Consider the following 21,313-nt stretch of genomic DNA (forward strand, 5'->3'; position numbering starts at 1 on the left):
ACTGCTCTGAGGCTGAGAGTTCTAATCATGAATCACGTTTATGTATCACTTAAGCTTTTTTTTTTCCTCTTCCAGTGAATGGGAAGTAAATGTGGCCCCTTTCTGCCATTTTTGTAGTGTGACATCCGTGCGAGCAAGAGAGCATCTGTTTGTATGTGTTTGTGTGCATTCTGCCAAACTTCCTTCCTCCCAGAACATCCCTCCACCCCCCCACCACCCACTTGCTTTTTTGGCTTTTTTTCTTAACCAGTAGAAAAAGCTGAAATGTGCCAATCTGAAACATGACACTTTTTCAATGAAAAGGAAGGGCAAAAAAAGCAGCATGTCAGTATGCTTTTAAGATTCCCTCCTTTTTCACGTTCATGCTCACACATCCTCCAGCTTGCAATGCGTGAATGATGTCCGCTCCGAGACTTATGAGAAAAATGCTGACACTACGGATAACTCTAGCGGCTTTTGTGCTCCTCATTCCAGCATCTCAGTGTTCAACAGCAACAGCAAATGGTATAGTATTACTTTGAGCTTTTTTAAAAAAAAAAAATGATGTTAAATGTTGTTTTTCATTGCATTTGGTAAGTTTCTTGTCCTGGCACTGAATGCAATTCTAATTCTAACATTACTTAAGGTTGTCTTATAACTAACGTAGTGTGCAAAAATGCTCTTTCCAATCAAAATCTTGACCTTAAAGGACTATAAAAGACCTTTTGGAAAATTATTTGATGAAAAGAAGGACACTCACGACTGAAATATGAGAGAGCTTCTTTATATCATTGACAGTTAAAAGGACAAATTAAGGGAGAGGGTATTAAGGAGAAAATAGCAGAGACAAGTGCAAAAATGGATCCTCTACAATAATTATTTTATTGTTAATAAATTGTTAATTTATTGTTGATTTGCATTTGGGGGAAGAGTGAAGTGGAAGAACTTTCAGATAATAGCATCATAACCAAAGAATAGTTTAATATTAAACTAAACAACCCTATAAAATAATTGAATGTCTCTCCGACTACATTCTGGGAAAAAAAAACATGAAATGCTGATAGGAATGTGATTATTTCTGTATTTCTCTCTGCAGATTCCCCATTCACACTTATCAACAAGGCCACTGGATTTTGCTTAGTCAAAAAAACTACCCGCTGCCTTGATGTGCGCTGGACCACCGGTAACCGCCTTCAAGTAACCTCGACCAGAAAGTGCCTTGGAGTGCAGGGTAAAAGCGTGGGCAGTGAAGTGAGCCAGTATGACTGTGACGAGAAGAGCGACCTCCAAAGATGGGAATGCAAGAACGAGACGCTGCTCGCTCTCAAAGACCAATTGTTCTACATCGAAATCAAAGCCGAAATGATCATGCTTTCCAAAACTGTCGGGCCAAATAACCACCTCACAATTTCAGGGACATCGAGCGGTGCCTGTTCAAGAACACACAGAGGTACAGAAAAAATGTTTTGACTTGTGTCTTTGTTGAGTCCCCAGAAACCTATGTAAAGTTAAAAAACACAAGTCACTTTAAAAGTGACTGAAATCTGACAAAGTTTGGCAACTTTTGGAAATGGCAATTTTGTTCTGATTAAGTTACACTACAGCTGATGTTGCAAAAAGAAAATCTAAAAATCAACTTGTTTTTGCCTCTAGAGCTTTATACCATCGGTGGAAATGCCTTTGGTAGGATCTGCATGTTTCCCTTCATGTACAAAGATCGCTGGTTTGGAGATTGCACCACGTATGACGCCTCATCGAAGCGCCAGTGGTGTGCAGTTGAAACCAAATATGAACATGAACTGTGGGGATACTGCCCATCTTCTTGTGAGTTTGTCAATTTCAAACCTTACTACAATGAATGAGAATCATGTTGACATGAAATGCATTATTCTGTAGATGCCGACACCGCACAACATGCATGACTGGTCCAAGAAAACACACAAAACCTGATTAAGATTAAGTTTGAAATATTTGAATGACTTGAGATGTAAAATGTTCCTGTATGACTGCACAGCCACAGAGCACTGGACCAAAAACCTGGTAACTGGAGCATATTACCAGCTGAACACGCAGTCGGCTCTGACCTGGCCAGAGGCTGAGGCCAGCTGCAAACAGCAGGCTGCCTCCCTTGTCAGTATCATCGATCCCAACGAGCAGGCCTTTATCTCAGGTAAGGCGCTGCCTGCAGGATGTGTGCAGGCACTGAAATAAACACACATGCATAGAGGGATTTCTTTATGCAGATATTAGTTGCAATTGTTTATTACATTTGGGTTGAATCTAAGGTTTGCAACATAAGTTGTTAATGATTCAGTTGAAAGGCTTGATTTTTCATGATAATACTTTCTTTACCTTGCCAAAAATACAGAATTTTACTGGATAATAGGAAATTGAATATGAAATATCATATTTCTACAGACTATGCATTTAAATATATGTTTAAAACTTTGATTATGTCTATATAATACATCTGGAAGCTTGTAGTAACATCAACCTACTGTTTTATTTAATAGCAAATGGGTCACAAAAGAGAACATCTGTACTTTGCCAATCTGAACATCCCACAAGGCCAATCACTCATTTATCAAAGTATGAAAAATTAAGTACAGCATTAACAATCATTTGTACTGTTTATTAAGTAGACTTATAATTATTTTCCATGATTGATCGCTATTTTTTCATATTACATATACCTGTTTTATGAATTAGTTGAAGAGATGTTAGTCAGAGTCAAAAAGATCCAGTTACAGCAGAGGATATAGGTTGTTTCTCTGAAGCACATGTGGACAGTCCACAAAGATATTATACGTGCACGTTATGAAATCAGGTTATTGTATTGTGCATCTGAGCAAGAGATAAACTGGTCAGAAAACAAAAAAAAATCTGAGACTACCAAATAAACAAATAGATAGAATAAAGCTAGAATGAGTGCTGTAAAAAATCTGAATGGAAAAAATAACAATGCAGTTTTTGACTTCATGCCAACTCTTTTGTGCAGGCTCAGCATAAAAAAAAAACGTTCTAGTCTGTCACAGTCATCCGAAAGAGACAGTAACACAGCATAAGCCATGTTTTAGCTGTCATACACTGAGAATTATAAAATGATATCTACAAGTCTGTGCAACTTGCAAGGTGGTCAGTCTGATTTTGGCTATTTTGGATCTATAATTGCAGTTATATCCATTTTTTTCAGTACAAATCACAACGTATCAGAATATCTACATGTATTCTGTCTCACTCAGATCCACGTCCTTGTCAGCTGCCCTGCTGTTCCTTGTTCTCTCTGGCTCTCGCTGACAAAACACTGTCAAATCTGTTGCAACTCTGTAAAATCGTCTGTTCCTTCTCGGTGCTTCCAGCAGGGACAGACAACACAGCGCTGCCAGATTTCATCCATTCTCCTCTTGACAAAAAGTTAAAATACTGGGATAAAAATGCTTAGATGGCACTTTAGCCTTTCTTCCTCATATGATTGTGCATAGAATGAGTGTATCTGTAGATTATGAGTGGAGGGATCAACGTGATGTGAATATCTGTGACAGAGTGAGGGGCTAACTCAATGCGTCTGCAATACAAGAAGAGGAAAATGGAAACCTGTTGTTAGAAATCCATGGGTGAGAAACCTGGATGATCTGCCCAACACTATGAGAAACACGGAATAATCATAATAATAGAACTTTAGTTGGGATTTAAACTAATCTGAGACCTGATACTCTTCACAAGTCTTAATTGTCACATTGCAGACTTAATAGGGCCTGTATACATATCGCACTTTTCTCTGACAAAGTGAGCAGGAGCACATCCTGCCAGTCTTTCATCATCTCCATTTCTGTTTCCAACAGTACATCTCAACTTTAACTGCTGTTTTATGATAATGTAACTTTACCTCTGCTCTGTAGGCTATTATATTATTATTAGTACATTAGTTTAACACTGTTGTTTCCTCCACGAATACCCCGCCCATACAGATGAGCTTTTCACATCTAAATTGGACAGCTGCAGGGAGAGGTTTGTCTATGACACAATCCATCAGAAACAGTAGGCCTAAAGTGAATGTCATAATCTTGTGCAAGAGCTAAGCTACTATTAGAAGGAACCCGGCTGCAGGCTAGTTTTAGGTTGAAGCAGGGACAGTTTAAAGTTTAAGGACTTCTTTCTGTGATCCTCTGGCTCCTTCGGCACAGACTACAACATTTCAAAAGACCGTTTCAGCTTCATACCCATCACATTATTTATATTAAGCTAAAACAATCAACATTTAATCTTAGATCGATCTGTTCCTATGAATTTTTTGTTTCTTTGTTTTGCTCATTTCTGCCTGACATGTCATAGCCTACAGCTCTGGATAGAGAAACAAAGAGTTCAACTTTCCTTTTCCTTGGGAACAGAGAGAGAATTTTTACCTATATGATTTGTTGCCTGAAAAAAGGTGATGGTAACAACAACAGTGACAGTTGGAAAACTATTCAAATATTAGCTGGGCGCAGCATTTTTCCTCTAGGTGGCCACATATACTCTTTACTGGGTGGGATCAATTCAAAATAGCTCTAAAAGAAAAGCTATGTGGACAGCAGACCCAAGCAATGAAAAAGAGGAACAACAAAACAAATTTCTGATTCTTCTTTTTTGTCTGTCGCTATCACACAAACACACAGCACTACTAGGCTCCAGCAGAAATAAACTTTGGATCGGGTTAGTTTTGGACCAAGAACATGGCTGGCAGTGGACTAATGGGAAGCCTTTCCGCTATCTGAGATGGACTGAAGGTGAGTCTTCACTGCCTCCAACATCTGAGCTATTCAGACATTTACTGAAAAGTAAGAAAACAATCCAATTTGAATCCAGCATTGTAACTTGTCCTCAAAGTTGGTACTTCATGTACATCAGGAAGTATTTTTGCTTTTTCTAAGACATGGAACTGATAGATGCTCTGTAACAGAGAATTAAATATACAAGAAACACATTTAATGGTATGTGTTTGATAGGGATGGCACATATCAATTAACACACAGGGGATGTCAAAATGGCTGACTGTTCAATAACCGGTGTCACTTTGGTGTTTTGGTGCACCCTAATGGTTCTTATCTTTATCATTTCCAATTATAGGATGTTGTATTCATAGAAAGTTTTAAAAAATCATTATACACTATCTGTTGCACATTAACTAGCTTGTAATCATAACTGTAGTTACTATTTTGAAACCAAACACAAAGCTAAAGTGACCCTGATTAGGGACATTTGTACAGAAAATAGTGTTTAAACTGAATGCTGTTGCTTAAAAATAATAATTGAAGTACTTCCTGGATTCAATTTGTATTTGTTTTAGGTGATTTTGGATGGAAAAGGCTGTACTTGCTTCTATTTGTGAATCTTAACCTCAACCCACGCACTTAGGCTGATAACTCTTCTTTGTGTGGATGTGTAAAAATAACTTTATTCCCTTTATACGCTAAGATTTTGTGATTCTGGTTTACTCAGTCAGCAAAATGTTGATGTGAAACACTAGTAAAAAGTGAATTTACAGTTCAATCATCATCTTGTTTTAGGATACCCACAACCTAATCCGGGACACAACTGTGCTCTTCTCGACTCCACTGGCCAGTACTCATGGCAGAGTTCATCCTGCCTCAAGAGACTAGGCTACATCTGCTATAAAGGCGGCACCCCACCAGCTCCCCCACAAAGTAGAGAAAAATGATTTGACTCTGTGACATTTTGCTTTCATCTGGCTCCTGTGATGTTTCTATGTTGTATCAGATAAATCACTCATTCAGTCCATGGTTCTGCTTTTCAACATCAGCTGAACAAGGATTTTGTTCAACCCACTGGATCCCTTACAATGGCCACTGTTTCCACCTTGAGCGCAATCCTAAGACATGGTCTGATGCTCAGATAGAGTGCCGCAAGGAGGGAGGGGACCTTGTGAGCATCCGCAATGTGGAAGACCAAAGCTTTGTCATCTCTCAACTTGGATATGGTATGTGATAACCCCATCTCTTTGAAAATAAACAACAACATTCAAACATGGATCAGGGAACAATAAACAGGACCGAAAGTTCTCTATGGGAGGGCTGTACATGTAGACTAGAGACGTACGGACAATTCTGACACTCTCAAATCAGTAAGGGCATGCTGTACTCTGCTGTTACATCATGGAAATACAATTGTTTTTAAATCTGTATAGGCCCCAGAAATACAACACAGAAAGGGCTAATGCACATTCATGCAGACACACAAAGTCTAGAGCACTTTTTCTTTTTCTATAAATCAGGAAGGACTGTGAGCTGAATTAGGACCTTAGGTTTCTTACTAATTCAGCAGGAAATTATTTAGTCATGTTGTTCATTCAACTCCAAGTTGTTGCATGCATCTCCTTCAAAATCTTTAAGCAGCCACAATGGGGAAAAATAAGATTCTGTAATTATGTTCACAGCAAATGAAAAATGACTAATTATAGAAAAGAAAAAACTATCGTCTTTAAGATGTTTCTTTATAATTTCTTAAAGAGGATTTAGACAGTGTTGCTGACAGATTTAGTGAGGTTTCCATTGCAACTGTAATTATTCCAGTCAAACACAACGTTTCATCTTTCTGTGAACGCAGCATCCACTGATGAGCTTTGGATTGGACTGAACGACAGGAAGACAGAGGGGTTGTTTGACTGGAGTGACCACTCTACTGTCAGCTTCACTAGCTGGGAGTTTGGGAAACCAGGTGTCTCCTCTGAGGCAGACGACTGCGTTGTCATCCGAGGGGAGGTAAGGGGAATGATGTGGATATGACTGTGCACATTTATCCTTCCTGCACATATATGTGTATCGAATAGTTGTCAAGATATTAGTATAAAACACACTTTCCAAGCTCGTGATCACGAGCACAGGGCGTGTCGGCACCATAGAACGTGAGATGTTGTACTTTTTCCTTAAAGATATGAACTCATCTTGAATTGCAGCACAGTGCCTCAAAAAAGTTGGGATGCCATGTTTACCACCGTGTAGCATCACTCCTTCTTTTAAACACAGTCTATAATGTCTGGAAACTGAAAAGACCAGCAGCCGGGTTTTTGGCAGAGGAATGTTGTCCCATTCTTGTCTCATACAGGATTCTAGCTGCTCAACAGTCATGGATTGTCTTGTATTTTGTGTTTCATGATGCTCCAAATGTTTACAGTTGGTGAAAGGTCTGAGCTGCAGGAAACCATGAAACCATGGTGTTGTATTCGATGTAGAATGAGGTTTAGTATTGTCTTGCTGAAATATGCAAGGCCTTCCCTGAATAAGACGTCATCTGAGAGAGAGCATAAAATCATATACAGTATACCTCCCAGTACTGATGGTGCCTTTCTAGATGTAAAGGTTGCCAGTTCCATAGGTAAAAATACACCCCGCTACCATCAGAAATATAGACTTTTGAACTGAGTGCTACTAACAAGTCTGATGGTTCCCTTTCTCTTTAGTTCAGAGGACACAGCAGCCATGATTTCCTAAAACAATTTGTAATTTAGATTTTTCCCTTAGTGTCGTTTTAATTTTGAATTAATTTTGCCCCAGAGAAGACGGCGTTATTTCTGGGTCATGTTCATATATTGCTTCTTTTTTGGATGATAGAGCATTAACGTATATTTGTGGACGTCATGGTGAACTGTGTTAAGTAAAACATCGATATCTGGAAGTACACCTGAGCCCATGCAGAGATTTTCATAAGAGAATGATGACGGTTTTCAATGCAGTGCTGCCTGAAGAAGAAAGATTGCAAGCTTGAAATACCTATTTTCAACCACGCACAGAGACGCCTCGAGATTCTCAGAATCTCTTGATATTCTGTACTGAAGATTTTAGAATATTCAGTCTTTGCTGTCTGTTTTTAGTTACATTTTATATGGTGTCTTAACTCTTTTGGAGTTGGCTTTGCAGTCAGGGGACCATCCCCATTTATCATGTACAGTATCCTCTGGGAAGAGGAAAATGGTATTCACTCATGAAAGAGGCAGTTTATCCATCCAGGTGCACGGCTTGGTCTCACTAAATAGCATGTAAATGGTGCGCCAAGTCATTTTACATGTCATTACACCATACTTGTATTTTTTCATATCTTATTGTAGGGCATTTTTTGTGGAGGGATGACACCCTGCAACCTGGGGTCATGCAATAGGAAAGATATAACACATCAATTTATGCAGTGTGTTATGACTACTCCTCTTTTGTTGATATTTTTGTGTCATTTCATTTGTACAGACAGAGGATGACACTATGCCGTGTTCCTTTACCCTAACCCGAACAATTCGGCGAGTCATGATAAGGGAATGAAGTGACATGCAAAAAGTTTAAAATGTGATATGAATGACGCTCAAATTGTACAAAAAGTCTCATGATATCTATATGCATTGCTGAGATCGTGATCAGTTCAAAAATTCATCTTATCCTATCATGCTCATCTTTTCTTGCAGAATGGGAACTGGGCTGATGGTCTGTGTGATCAGAAACATGGATTTATTTGCATGAAACAAAGTTCCACTGTAAGAATTGCGGATGAAGAAGAGCCGGAACATGGCTGCAAAGCTGTGAGTGAAGTTCATTAATAATGTTTGATTAAGGCCATACATTAACTTTACTAAAAAGAAGAAAAAAAGTGTAATGCTCGTTGTTTCAACAAACTGCTGCTTGCAAATTCATTACATCTAATTTCTAAGTACAACACTTCAGTTCTAATCTGTGCTCGATTTATTTTCAGGGCTGGAAAAAACATGGCTCGTATTGCTACTTTATAGGAACTGAGACGAAGACTTTTGACGAAGCTAAAGATGACTGTAAGAGGTCAGACTCCTACATAGCTGATGTATCAAATGGGTAAGAATATTTAGTGTTTTCATAAATGAGGAAATATTTGTGCAGGATATATAAAAAATTCACATGTGCATATACTTGTTTCTGTTTCTCAGGCCTGGTCCTCAGAGCACACAGCCCCTCAAGTTTTCCATGTGTCCTTGCTCCAACATACCTGATTCAGATAAATGGGTCAGCTCTTTAAGTTCTGCAGAGGGCTGATTAAGACAAATTCAGTTGAGTCAGGTGTGCCGAAGAAGGGAAACATGGAAAACATGCAGGGCTGTGTGCCTTGTGGAACAGGGTTGACGCTGTACTAGCATATAATGTAGAATATATTTACTTTATTTCAACGATTATCAATTTGTATAAACACCTACAGGGTGGATAATGCCTTCCTTGTGAGCCTGGTGGGACTGAGACCAGAGAAACACTTCTGGCTTGGGTTGTCAAATGAGGTCAACATTGATGTTTTTTCATGGACCAATTCAGAACATGTGAGATTTACTCACTGGAATGCTGGAATGCCAGGTGCGCAAAGTTGTGAAATTCCACACTATAATATAAAGCATAAACAGCAGACCAACAGTTTTAACTCGACTAGTGTTCCCCTCAACGTTAAGGTCACCAACAAGGCTGTGTTGCCATGGCAACTGGGATTTCAGCTGGACTCTGGGATGTGCTGCCCTGCACCAATAAGGAGAAATACATCTGCAAGCACCTGGCAGAGGGGGCAGTTTCAACAGTTCCACCACCAACTCAAACTCCTCCTCAGTGCGCTGATGGTTGGAATCGAGTGGGAACAAGAAGCGTCTGCTCTAAGGTACAAATATTTCAAATCGAGGTGATTAATTGAAACATTTTACTTACTAAAAAAACAACATGCCTCTGAGCTCTATTGGTATCCTTTCATCATCACAATACTACACAAGTGTTTTTTTAAAGAATGTAAACTGGATAAATTCATGTATCAGTGATGGTGGTGAGCACATATATACTACAGTTAGTACTCCTTTTCCACATATTCTGCTGTTGACTATGTATATGTTGTATATTTTCATATAGCTAACAAACGCCTTATCTTGTCCTTTAGTTTTTCACAGGGCCTCGCTCAAATGAGAAGACCTGGTTTGAAGCCAGAGATTTCTGCAGAGCCATAGGAGGAGATTTGTTGAGCATCCACAGTGGTCCTGAGCAGATATTAGGACGGTAAGCAGCTGTAAATATGACTTTTCAATGAAGCTGCCACATGAGATGTATGTTAAAAAAAAAAAAAAAAAAGGTACACAATTCTTGTAGCATTAAATCTAGCACCCATAGAAAAAAAAGCGAAAAACAAGGGATCAGAGTAGCAAATACATCACTTACAACAATGTTTTGTTCCAGTGATTTCATGCCTTTAGAGAGAGGACCATTGCAGAAGGTTTAGCCTCTTTACAGCAGAGTGATGATGGTATCATCAGATAACCCATCCATCCATTTTCTATACCCACTGAATCCATAGGTCGGGTCGCGGGGGGGCTGGAGCCTATCCCAGCGGTCATCGGGCGAGAGGCGGGGTACACCCTGTACTGGCCGCCAGTTATCAGATAACCCCAAATTTGAAATTATTTTAAGTTCCAAAACCCTGACGCAGCATCACATAATTACTTGCAGTGTGAAAATATACAGCAGCAGTGTATTGATGTTATTACAAGATTGTGCTCCCCCTCTCCTATCTCTTTGTTTTTTGCTTTGTCTCATATTAAGTTTCAAGTTTAGTTTTCGCCCATTTTCCGTTGTAGTTAAGTGTATGTTGCAACACCTAGGTTTTCTGAGGCTGAACAATACACCTTTACAGCTCCCAAGAGTCACCTTTAGAGTGATATGCTGGCAGAAAAGCGGTGTAGTATTCATAATTATGTTTTCATTAGTGTAGAATCCTAAGAAAATAGAATGTTTTTGTAAGAGACATTTATTTCTTCAAAATTGGGTTTTTTCAACATTTTTACACTTTTTGTGGACATTGTAGTCCTTCTACATGGTTTCAAGTATAGGAAAAGGTGAAGGCTATTCGGCTGGTTGCGAACTCTAACTTCAGGGCGTGATGTCAATAAATCCTGCACACTACTTCTGTAAGTATGTATTGTCATTTGATGTTTTTTTTTTCTATTACAGTAGAGGTGGAAAAGGTTGGATTGGACTTCATGTTGATGATCCAAACACTGGTTATACATGGAGTGATGGAAGCCCGGTTGGTTTAGAAGTTTTGTACCTAATAACATTGACTCTTCTGTCAGTAAATATGGATAAATAAATATCATCTTGCTTTTCCCCCCTAACAGCTAAACTTCCTGCACTGGCAGGAAGGAGAACCAAACAATTACAATAACGCAGAATCGTGTGTTGAATTTATTATTCATGACTGGGATGAGCAGGGCTCGTGGAACGATCTGAACTGTGAGAGTTACAATGACTGGCTGTGTCAGATCCGTGCAGGTACAGTTGAGAAAATGTGTGCTTTGTCTCTTTCTAAGTAAAATATTTTTAAGTGGCATGCCGACATGCACAATGATCTCGTAGTAGACTGAGTGTCATGTCTCTTGGGGCAAAGCCTTCCATAACTCTCTGTCAAACACATTTGATGCAAGTTTGCTGATCATAAAAAATATATGAATATCTAATTAATCATCAGGTTTGTCTTAGTTTAATCATTTCTTTTTTATAATTCATACTCAATACACAGTCCTCTTTTAGTGCAGAAAGGCTAATTTGAGAATAAAGGCAAAGTTTTTGAAATCAAGACACTGTCACTTACATTATTATGTCATGTTGGATTTTTTTTGGTTACTCTCCCATTCTCCTACAACTCACAAAAAAAATGTATTTATGTTTTCCTTTTCTTTTAATAAAACTAACACCTGTTTGTGCTCTTACAGGAGTAACTCCAAAGCCACCTCCTAATAATACAGCGTCCGGTAAGTTCATAATGAACTCGAATGCAATCAAGGTGGCGAATACATAAATTCAAACTGCTTGGATGTCAAACTGACCCTGTTTTCCCCCAACAAGATATCATATGGCATATTCTAATACATATTTTAAATAGGTTTCTGCATGAAAAATCTTTTAGAGTAAAGAAATTATTCTTTTTATTGTAAAATACAAGAAAATGGTGAAGAAATGCCTGATATATCTTTCCACAGCTTAAAGCGTAGTCTTTGGAATGTATTAATCTTGCAATAACAGAATGCAATATATTCAATTTTACTTCATTGCACAATCAAGGTAGCCTGGGCGAAAGCCGACTGTTGACTCCGTCAAACAGTCTGGAAAAACCCAATAGGAATCTGTTTCCATGGAGGGTGGGACCTTACTCAGCAACTTTAATTCATTGGAGTTCCCTTAACCAATCAGTAATGTTTAGAAAGGACGTAGGTTATGCGCCGAGGTTCATGCTTACTCTCGCGAGGCTCTAGCTCGCGAATCACGCTTCCCACATCCGCTTTCATTATACCGGTACCATTTGATAAATCAAACTTTTCCCAAAGCCAGTTGGAAGGAGAGCTACGACATCCTTGCTACTAACAAAATTGACGAGGCATTTCTCTTGCTCTCGTTTTAATTGTATAATGCTCTCCAGAGTTGAGACAACTTCATGGATAGCTTCTAGCGTTCTTCCGTCGCCATGTTTATTTCCGCTGCGGTTGAACTACAATTATATGGACTACAATGGACTCCGCGCGTGAGTTCTGCGTCACCACTCGCAACTGTTTGCTGATTGGCAAAACACTGAGCGAACCGAGGTAGGGGGATTTGGCCAGACTATGTCAGAGAGTCTCTATTATGAGGAGAGGGAAAACTGGCGGCTATTTCCGGGTGGTACTGCACTCTAGGGGCGCCAACGAAGCAGTGCAGAGCACGCCAAACTCTATGGTGGTACTATGAAATCCACCTTAGATCCAGCCATTGCTTTGGATATAATTTTTTATATTTTTTCATTTTAATTTTCCTAAAGGCAGGATAAATTATCCTTTCAAACGGCACTTGGTTTGATTTTTTAGACTCTCTAGATTTGTTTAAAATACACATTTATTGTCAGTATTGCATCCAGAGTGACGTCACGCATGTGGCATCACTTTACGGCATGGTCAGTCCTAGCGCTGAGCTAGCAGAGAGGTGTTAGCTCAAATAGTTACAGATTTCAGCACAGCCCTTTTACATACTCTCTGACTAGCCTCTGGTTTAGCTTTCGTTGTTGTTAGCGGCACCAGGTTAGCACTCTGGCACAGTGGACGAGTGCCGTAAAGCAGCCGGTCGTAATCAGCCGTGCGTTCTTCAGATTCCATTAGCTAGATGCTAGCAGATACTGACTCGCAAATGCCAGACCTGTAAGAAAACAGAAAGCTATAACTCCCAGGTTATTGTACTTTCGATATAAATCCACATCCCTCTGTCAGAAATCACAGTATTATTTTCAGGTTTCAGCCGCTAGCGGGGACATTTTTTGAGTTATTAGCGCCAGCCCTATGGAAAATGGTCATTCTGCACTCGCTCGCCAGCGCCCCCAGAGAAAATCAACTGAACTGCAGCCAATTTTTTTATAATGGGGCGAATAGGAAGTGGAACGGCTGTCTGTAAAAGGGCTGTGACTATGTGCGGAGCCAAAATCTTTGGGCGGAAGTACGTAGGATGGCGTCGCCAGGCTACAATCAAGGGAAAATAATTGCTGAAATTTTATAAGAATCATAAGTATTTGCTTGAAAATTGCTCGCTGTAGTTAAAGGTTTTTTCTTTTTAAATGGTTATACAAAACACGAATGGTAGATTTCTGGAGTCCTAGTCAAACTGATGAGACATTAACAGGTTTCTAAAACTCAAATTTTCAATGCAGTATGCTTCTAAACCTTTACAGACTACAATGTCACTGACGATGGCTGGCTTGAGTGGAGAGGAAAACAATATTTTATCAACAGAATGTCAAAGTCTATTGAAGAAGCTCGTCACTTCTGTCAGCAGCGGCACGGTGACTTAGCATCAATCAACAGTAGGGATGAAAATATGTTCATATGGAAACAGGTAGGTGTTTTTGGGTTTGCAAAACAGCACATTCAGGATTTGACCCATATAAACACATGTAAACACGTTTTGTCATTTTTTGTTTCTATGCAGATATCCAGACTCTATGGGTCATTTTATATAGGTTTGACGGTGGAACTTGATGGATCATTTTGGTGAGTACTATTAATGCCACAAAAATAAGGAGCTATAAGGAGAATATCACCAACTGGCAACAATGACTGCTGTTTCTACAATAGTATTTATGAACTAGACAGGTGATATTAAGACACAGGTTTTCAGGGAAATAAGACAAACACCATAATATGTGAAGAGCTGCCCCCCTGCCCTGTAGTTCTCTACACAATCTCAGAATGCAGAAGAGAAGCATTTCAATGTGGACTGAAGAGCTGTTTAAAGGGTTGTGGTTATGTGGTGGTTCTCTGGATGTGGAAAAACAAACCAAGTCATGGCTGGTTCTTTATGGAACCAACTTAGCACTTGCTCTGGTAACAGCCCTGAACCAGCACTGGAACTGCTTTAGTTGAAACGATTATGCAGTTTACTGTTGGCTCTAAGGGGGAGGGGGTAGTAGATTTGTTACATAGCAAATAAAGACATCCACCCAGCTCCCTTATCCTGCAGATAAACATACAGCTCTAAACAACTTTAATGCTTCATTTGTGTATATGTTTTCTTTGGCTACATTTATTGTTATTCCATTTAATTTATATACTCGGCAAAATGGCAACATGATGGTAAAAGGCTATTTGTATTTTATCACATATTATCATTTAAATTGACTTGTGTGTTTTAAGGTGGATGGATGATACTCCTGTGTCATTTCAAGGGTGGGATGAAAATCAGCCTAGTTCTGATGTCTTTGACGAGAACTGTGTTACTATGACTTATCACATGGGTGAGGGAAAATGCCATGCACTCTCTTATCAAAGAATGATTAACCCCAGCTGAACTGTCTGAACAAGATTTTTACACTATGGACATGGTGCTTTTCTTACAGGTTTCTGGCGCACCACTAATTGTGGAAGAGAGACTCAGTCCATCTGTAAACGAACGACATCGCCTCCAGTCAACACCACCGCAGCTCCGACAGTTCCTCCAAAAGGTGGCTGTGTGCCCCCATGGACTAAATTTGGAAAGAAGGTCAGAAATTACCATCACCCCATGCTTGCTATCAATCAATCAAGAAATAACTACATAAATACAGTGTAAAGGGTTAATGTACATCGTTAGGTGAAGCAGGATGTGTGCAAGTGTGTGTGAGAGAATTTATCAGGCACATATAAGGTATAATTTAAACCAATTATAACTTATTATCTACAGTGTTACTTAATAAGTGACCGAAAGGCAACCTGGGAAGAAGCACGGAAACAGTGCATCACAATGCGAGGCCATTTAGGCTCCATTCCCACAAGACAAGTGCAAGGTTTGCCCTCTTTATCTTTGTATATTATACACCAGTGTATATTATGTTGGGAAGTGTGAAAATGTCATTTTCACACTAACAAAATCTAAACCATGTATAAGATGTTGGAACTTTTGCCGAAATAAGGGAAAGTTGCAAACTCAAACTGAATGAAATTAAGATCAGTCTGTTTTTTTGACCTTTTAAATTTTCAGCATTTTTTACCACAAAAATGCCCGATGTGCTATCTACAAACCTGTGGATTGGTTTGAATAGTTTAAGACAGGATGGATTTTACTGGACTGATGGCGCGAAAAGGGAATACACCAACTGGGGTTACTCTGTAAGTACACATCATATTTAAAGGTTAAATGGGTGACTTCTTGTGGTCAGGTGCTTCTTTTCCTCACGTCCTTTGCTCTGACAATGAGATACTCAAGATATATCAGAACTAATAGAAGAAACTGTAATGTTTATTCAAAAAATCTGATTCTGCTCTTTAGAAAAATCAACGGCGTCCTGGAACATTTTACCAAAGATGGAATGAGGTAAAAATGTGATTGATTTTGAGTAAAATACTGCCTCCACTAAAGTAAATTTGTAGATGAGAAAGTTGCATGTCACAAATCATGCAAATCTTTTCACTTTTAACCAGGCTGAGTGTGTATGGATGACCAGCAATTCGGTTTTTGGGATCGGTAAATGGTTGATTGGTTCTTGCAATGACACCAACGGCTTTGTCTGTCAGAGAAATCTTGGTGAGTTAATTCTTCTTCTGTTTTATCTGATTGAGGCTGAAAATGTGAAAACTTAAAGAAGATATTAAGTACAGTATGTTGCACCATGAAGCCCCAAAATGAAAGGGTTTTGTAGCACCATACTGCCTAAAATTTAGTGCAGATTCTTGTTGCATCCCATGTTTCAAGTTTGCAGAAAAATACAGGGCAACAAATTCAACCTACAGTCAATGTCAGTGATAATGTAAATAAATTAGCTTTTGTTTGACACTGTCCTTGCACCCAACAGACTCAAATATCCAGGATCAACTACAACCAATAGACCCTTTGATCTATGTACGTCTGGGAAATGACAGCATCAAGGCTGTGACTCAAAATCTGACCTGGGATGACGCCCAGAAACGCTGTCAGGGTGATAAGGCCAACCTGGCCAGCCTACGAAACGAGTGGACACGTGCACATGTCGAACTGCTGGCTTTGAATCTCAAAACTCCTCTGTGGATTGGACTTAACAAACAGCAGGTAGAGGGCAGCAAACATGTGAAACTACTGTACTATGTGCCCTTTGGTCATATTTAAAAAAAGTTTCAAAAGTTATTGAATGAGTAAGTTATCAGAATAATCTGCTAAATGACGTCAGACATATTTTTAGATTTAGATTTTGGAGAACACAGGTTTAAAAAGGTGTGTGAAAATGGATTCGTTTTGGTTTCATGCTTGAAAACAGCCAACAATGTTCTTGTTCTTTTCAGACTAAAGGTTATTTCAGGTATATTGACGGCTGGCACTTGAACTCTGCCCAGTGGGCACCATCGGAGCCGAGCAGAGACAGACCTTGTGTGTACGTAGATGTGGACGGAAAATGGAAGACTGCTTTCTGCAACCAGACCATGAACAGCGTTTGCATGCAGTCGACAGGTATTCCCACATCTTTGGAAAAGCTGCATTGTGAACGCTACATCAGTTTAGTTATTCCACATGACCAAACCAGCAACTGATAATTAAATGCAGAGCTTTGAAAGCATGAAGTCAAAAAGAGAATCAGGAGAATTTTTAAGAAAAAAATCTTTAAAGTTAAATAACTAAAACAAAAAATAACGTTGAATAATGCAGGGGGGAAATGGAAAATGGAGGTGGCAGCAGGAGCGTATATTCCAAAGAGACATGTCTTGTGTTGTAAATGTATGGGGGAAAAAAAGCAAACATTTTTTCTGTGATTTATATTGTAAAAAAATAACAATAAAATAAAGAAACATTGCAAAATAATTAGGTTAGGAAGTCAGATTCTTTTAAAAGGTCACAAATTCAGGACAAAACAAACAAACAAAAAACCCTCAAAAATTCTGCTTTTTCTGTGGTGAAGGAACCATACTGCTTCACTTTGTGAATGTGTGTTCAGTCTCAGGCTCATCACACCCGACATGACCGCAGCAAACAGGATGCCATGCCTTGTTGTTACACAATGCCCATTTAAATTGCTGGTAAATGTAACCTGTCATATCCTGTGGATACATGTATCACAAAACATACTTTGATTAGGTCAGCCACTGCAGTCACTATACATGCCAAGTGGTAACATATGTGCTTTGATAAGGCTAGAACGTTGTGCTGGCACTCATGACGGGATAAGCTATGAAAATAATCTAAATAATAGACTGTTGGTTGGTTTAGTTCATTACTGTTTTTTATCAAAAACGCACATTGGTTGTGCTGTCTAGTTTAGCGTTGTATTTTTGATTGAATGTAATTTTATTGGTCCTCCATCAGAGAAATTAATCAGCCCAGATACAACATTATATTTGCCCTATTTTTCAGGAGTCAATATTGGAGTCTAACAATGTGTCTCACAGAATATAAAGGTTTCAAATTAACAGCAATGAATGTCAAAGAATTAGTTAATCAGCACTGTCACTGTCCTTCACAGATGTGGCACCATCTGAGACCACCTCGTTTCCCGGACGCTGCCCTGAAGATACTAATGTAGAGTTTCAGGAGAGTTACACTTGGATGCCATACAGGGGTCACTGCTATTTGTTTATCACTGATGAAATTGAATGGGCAGATGCTGCTAGCAGCTGTGTTAGGCATGGTAAGAGACTGGACTCCACACCAAAAAAGGAACACACACAAATAACCCCCAATATGTGTTCATTAATTGTAACAACCGCATTGTTTCTTGATGTGAAGGTGGAATCCTAGCCAGTATCGAAGATCCTTTGGAGCAACAATTCATCAAAAGCAATGTAGGAATATTTCAAGATAGCCACAGCTCTTACTGGATTGGCCTCTATAAAACACACAAAGGTAGGAACTTTTTTTTTTTTTTTTTTAATTATGAAGCAAAACTACTTCATGAAAACAGTTTTAAAAAGATCACAGAGACACAATCACAACCGAATCCATTTTCATGCAATAAAAAGTGACTGTAAAATAGTTATTTAGCCAACTCTCAAAACGCAAAATTACTTCTGTTTGCCTCTAGGAACATGGATGTGGTTGGATAAAACAGTCATGGACTACACTAACTGGGCTCCAGAAGAGCCAGATTCTGATTATGGAGCCATTCAAACCTCAGATGGAACTTGGAATTCAGGCCGCAGATGGCACGACAGATCATACATCTGTAAAACACCCAAAGGTAAGGTCATGAACATTTCTCACATGTGTAGCTTGTTAGAAATCCCTGACAGGAAGTCATGTTTGATAATATGTCAATTTGAATAATAATTGGTTTTGCTTGTCAGTGGAATTCGAGAAGGGACTCTGACTACAGATGGTCTAAAAAAAAAGAGCATGTGCAAAAAGTGAAATCAACAGGATGCATCCTTTCAATTATAAATCACATATTTGTGTTAATTTAGTGATTAAGAAGATATAACTTTTTAACCTCCACAAAAATGACAATTATTTATCCTTGCACACTTTTATGTTAACTGTGCAAATCAGCTGTCTCTCTATTAAACCCGTTTGTTTTGAATTGCAATAAATTGCCTTTGAATCCTAGCCTGGCTGACGCGTCCACAATCTCGATGAGATGGTGGTCTGGGAACTAGGTGTGCATTTTCTCGTATTTGAGGCGTGGTTTACGAATGCCTAGAGCCGTTTATTGGGCGCTACGAATGTCTATCAAATGACGTCAGGTTCTTCCCATGCTGCTTTGCGCGCGATTCATAGCCAATTGTATCACTTATACCAGATGACGACAGAAATTCGACGAGGAAGAAGAAAAAAATGGAAAATAAAAGTAAACTTGCGCTCTAAGCTACTTAAATTGACAACAAAGTAGGCCTATATGCTATATTCTACATGAATTTTTATGTTGTAGAGTTGTGAATTTATTTTAATAATGGAGAAATTGAGCAGCCTTGCTTTGTTGTCTACAGTAGTAGATCAACCCTCATCTTACTTTGAAGCTCCCAGCTCCCAGAAGTGTCGTCAACGAAGCTTTAGCAGCAGAAAAGCTATCAGGCTTGTGTTGATGATAATAATAAACTCATGGACTATGTACAAACTTCCAAATGCATCGTTTTGTGAGTACAGACCATATTTGTACAACTGTAGAAGTTTGGTGTCATGACATGTGATTTTAGTGTGGTAATTTTGGAGAAACTGCCAGGGTCCGTTAGCGCTTGTGCTAAGCTATTCGGGATAACTCGGTAACTCAGCTGATGTTCAGCCAATATCGGAAAAACTTCGGGTGGGCTACTTGGCTGGATGTCACGGTTCAAATGACCCTAGGGTGAATCTACTCCGAAACACTTTCTAAGGCTGCATTGAACGGTAACGTTGTGTCCGCTGTCATGTTGGATTAACGCTCTACAAGCTTCGGTGTAGCGCATAGACGTCGTCATCGTCTTGCTGCGCCCCCCCCGTTCTGTGATTGGTTCCCAAACTCTAGCAAAAATAAGGGTGGTGGTTTCCAGGCTGACTTTGCAGTGAGAATGAAATCGAGCGCAAAGCAGCATGGGAATTCCCAGGCTATTTGAATCCACCTTTTATATGCAAATCTAATGACTTGAGCTCAAAAGTAACTCAAATCTTCACATGTGACCAGTTGCCCCTGGTTTTTTTAGCAGTTCTTCAAACACAACGATTAGCGCCTATCCTATCCGGAGACATTACCAGACAATGTACAAGATGTGTGCTGACTTTTCAAATAGCTTTTTTCTTGCCATTTTAGTTCTTTTTTTTTTTCTTTTACATGGACAAGCGGCAGATGTAAAACAGTTAACATACAGATATCCTAACGCAGTGATCACACTACATGCATCAGTATGCAAGTTGCCGAAAAACAAAAATAAATGTTATCCTCTATCAGCTACCTCACAACAACCTCCAGCCTCAGGTCATTTACTGTTTCTTTGTTTTTTAGGTTATTATTGGTGTGTCCTGTTGAAAAGTTACACTGGGATCTTACAGAGTATAGTTCAGACCTGGAAATTGTATTGTAGTAAAGCCAATAGATTAATTAGACCAACAGACTTGTTTGAAGACATTTGTGATCTGACCACCATTTCTGACTTTCCCAACAGTGCCAATCTCCGATCCAGACCCAGAATCTCGTAAGTTAAATCTTTGTATCCTCTCAAGTTGTATAGTTCATTAATAATTACATCTGAAGTAGCATTTAGTCAAATCTAAAACAATTTAGTATGATAAGATTTAAATAGAAAAAAATGGGTATATCTCAAGTCTGATTCTGTTTGAAATGTTTAAACTGACTGTCTCCTTGTTGAATGTACAGAGCCTCATACAGATAAGGATCGTTCCAGTCGGGCTCACACAAGTTTGATAGTTGTGCTGCTCATCACCATCACTTCCACGCTGATAGTCGTTGCATTCTTCTTCTACAAGAAGTCGCCTCGTCCCCTCCCCACCTTTGACAATCCACTCTACTTTAACAGCGAACCACCTCAGCCTGATGTGGTTGACACCAACAAACTGATAGAGAATGCGGAAAACCCTGAACCTATTTTAACTCTGTGAGAAACTGTATCCCAATCTCAAGTACTACATTCTGACGCTTTACTGCTTTTTTTTTTTTTTTTTTACCAAATACGGTATATATTCGGTTATTTAACAATATATCACTAAGTTCAGTGGAGTTGGAAATGTATAACCTAATGAGACAGAACAATTTAGGGTCCAGGATGTCCCAATGAGAATGATTTGTATTAAACTTATGACTAAATGTAAATAACAGTTACATGTGGTGCTCATACCCAAGATGCTGGTCATTGCTTGTACTCTTGACATGTGTAAAACCTCACTGCGTGTCACTGTAAAATAAGTATTAAACTTGACACAAATGA

At 39.1% G+C, this 21,313-nt stretch overlaps 1 protein-coding gene across 2 annotated transcripts; it reads left to right on the forward strand.

Moving 5' to 3' along the window:
- The first annotated feature begins 345 nt into the window (after nucleotides 1–345).
- On the forward strand, nucleotides 346–21,313 carry LOC142398857 (macrophage mannose receptor 1-like). 2 transcript variants are annotated; one of them, XM_075483072.1, is made up of 31 exons: nucleotides 346–504; nucleotides 1,076–1,429; nucleotides 1,633–1,803; nucleotides 1,994–2,149; nucleotides 4,635–4,745; nucleotides 5,526–5,663; nucleotides 5,780–5,956; nucleotides 6,583–6,737; nucleotides 8,426–8,539; nucleotides 8,710–8,825; nucleotides 9,184–9,332; nucleotides 9,425–9,624; nucleotides 9,895–10,010; nucleotides 10,959–11,034; nucleotides 11,126–11,279; nucleotides 11,720–11,758; nucleotides 13,696–13,859; nucleotides 13,953–14,014; nucleotides 14,657–14,757; nucleotides 14,860–15,002; nucleotides 15,183–15,285; nucleotides 15,480–15,607; nucleotides 15,768–15,812; nucleotides 15,920–16,022; nucleotides 16,291–16,523; nucleotides 16,754–16,919; nucleotides 17,926–18,090; nucleotides 18,189–18,305; nucleotides 18,484–18,639; nucleotides 20,534–20,563; nucleotides 20,746–21,313. In XM_075483072.1, the coding sequence occupies exons 1-31, from the start codon at nucleotides 396–398 to the stop codon at nucleotides 20,985–20,987; spliced, it is 4,293 nt and encodes a 1,430-aa protein (XP_075339187.1). In that variant the 5' UTR covers nucleotides 346–395; the 3' UTR covers nucleotides 20,988–21,313. The 2 variants fall into 2 exon arrangements, with proteins under 2 accessions (XP_075339187.1, XP_075339188.1); XM_075483073.1 differs by having other exon boundaries at nucleotides 10,962–11,034.

This window comes from Odontesthes bonariensis, chromosome 14 (assembly GCF_027942865.1).
Source record: "Odontesthes bonariensis isolate fOdoBon6 chromosome 14, fOdoBon6.hap1, whole genome shotgun sequence".
Classification (NCBI taxonomy): domain Eukaryota; kingdom Metazoa; phylum Chordata; class Actinopteri; order Atheriniformes; family Atherinopsidae; genus Odontesthes; species Odontesthes bonariensis.

Bases quoted from the DNA above. Each gene is read 5' to 3' on its own strand.
- LOC142398857 (XM_075483072.1), top strand. From the start codon at position 396: ATGATGTCCGCTCCGAGACTTATGAGAAAAATGCTGACACTACGGATA. The intron at 14,015-14,656 runs GTGAGTACTATT...GTGTGTTTTAAG, and splicing joins GAACTTGATGGATCATTTTG to GTGGATGGATGATACTCCTG. The intron at 15,608-15,767 runs GTAAGTACACAT...TCTGCTCTTTAG, and splicing joins ACACCAACTGGGGTTACTCT to AAAAATCAACGGCGTCCTGG.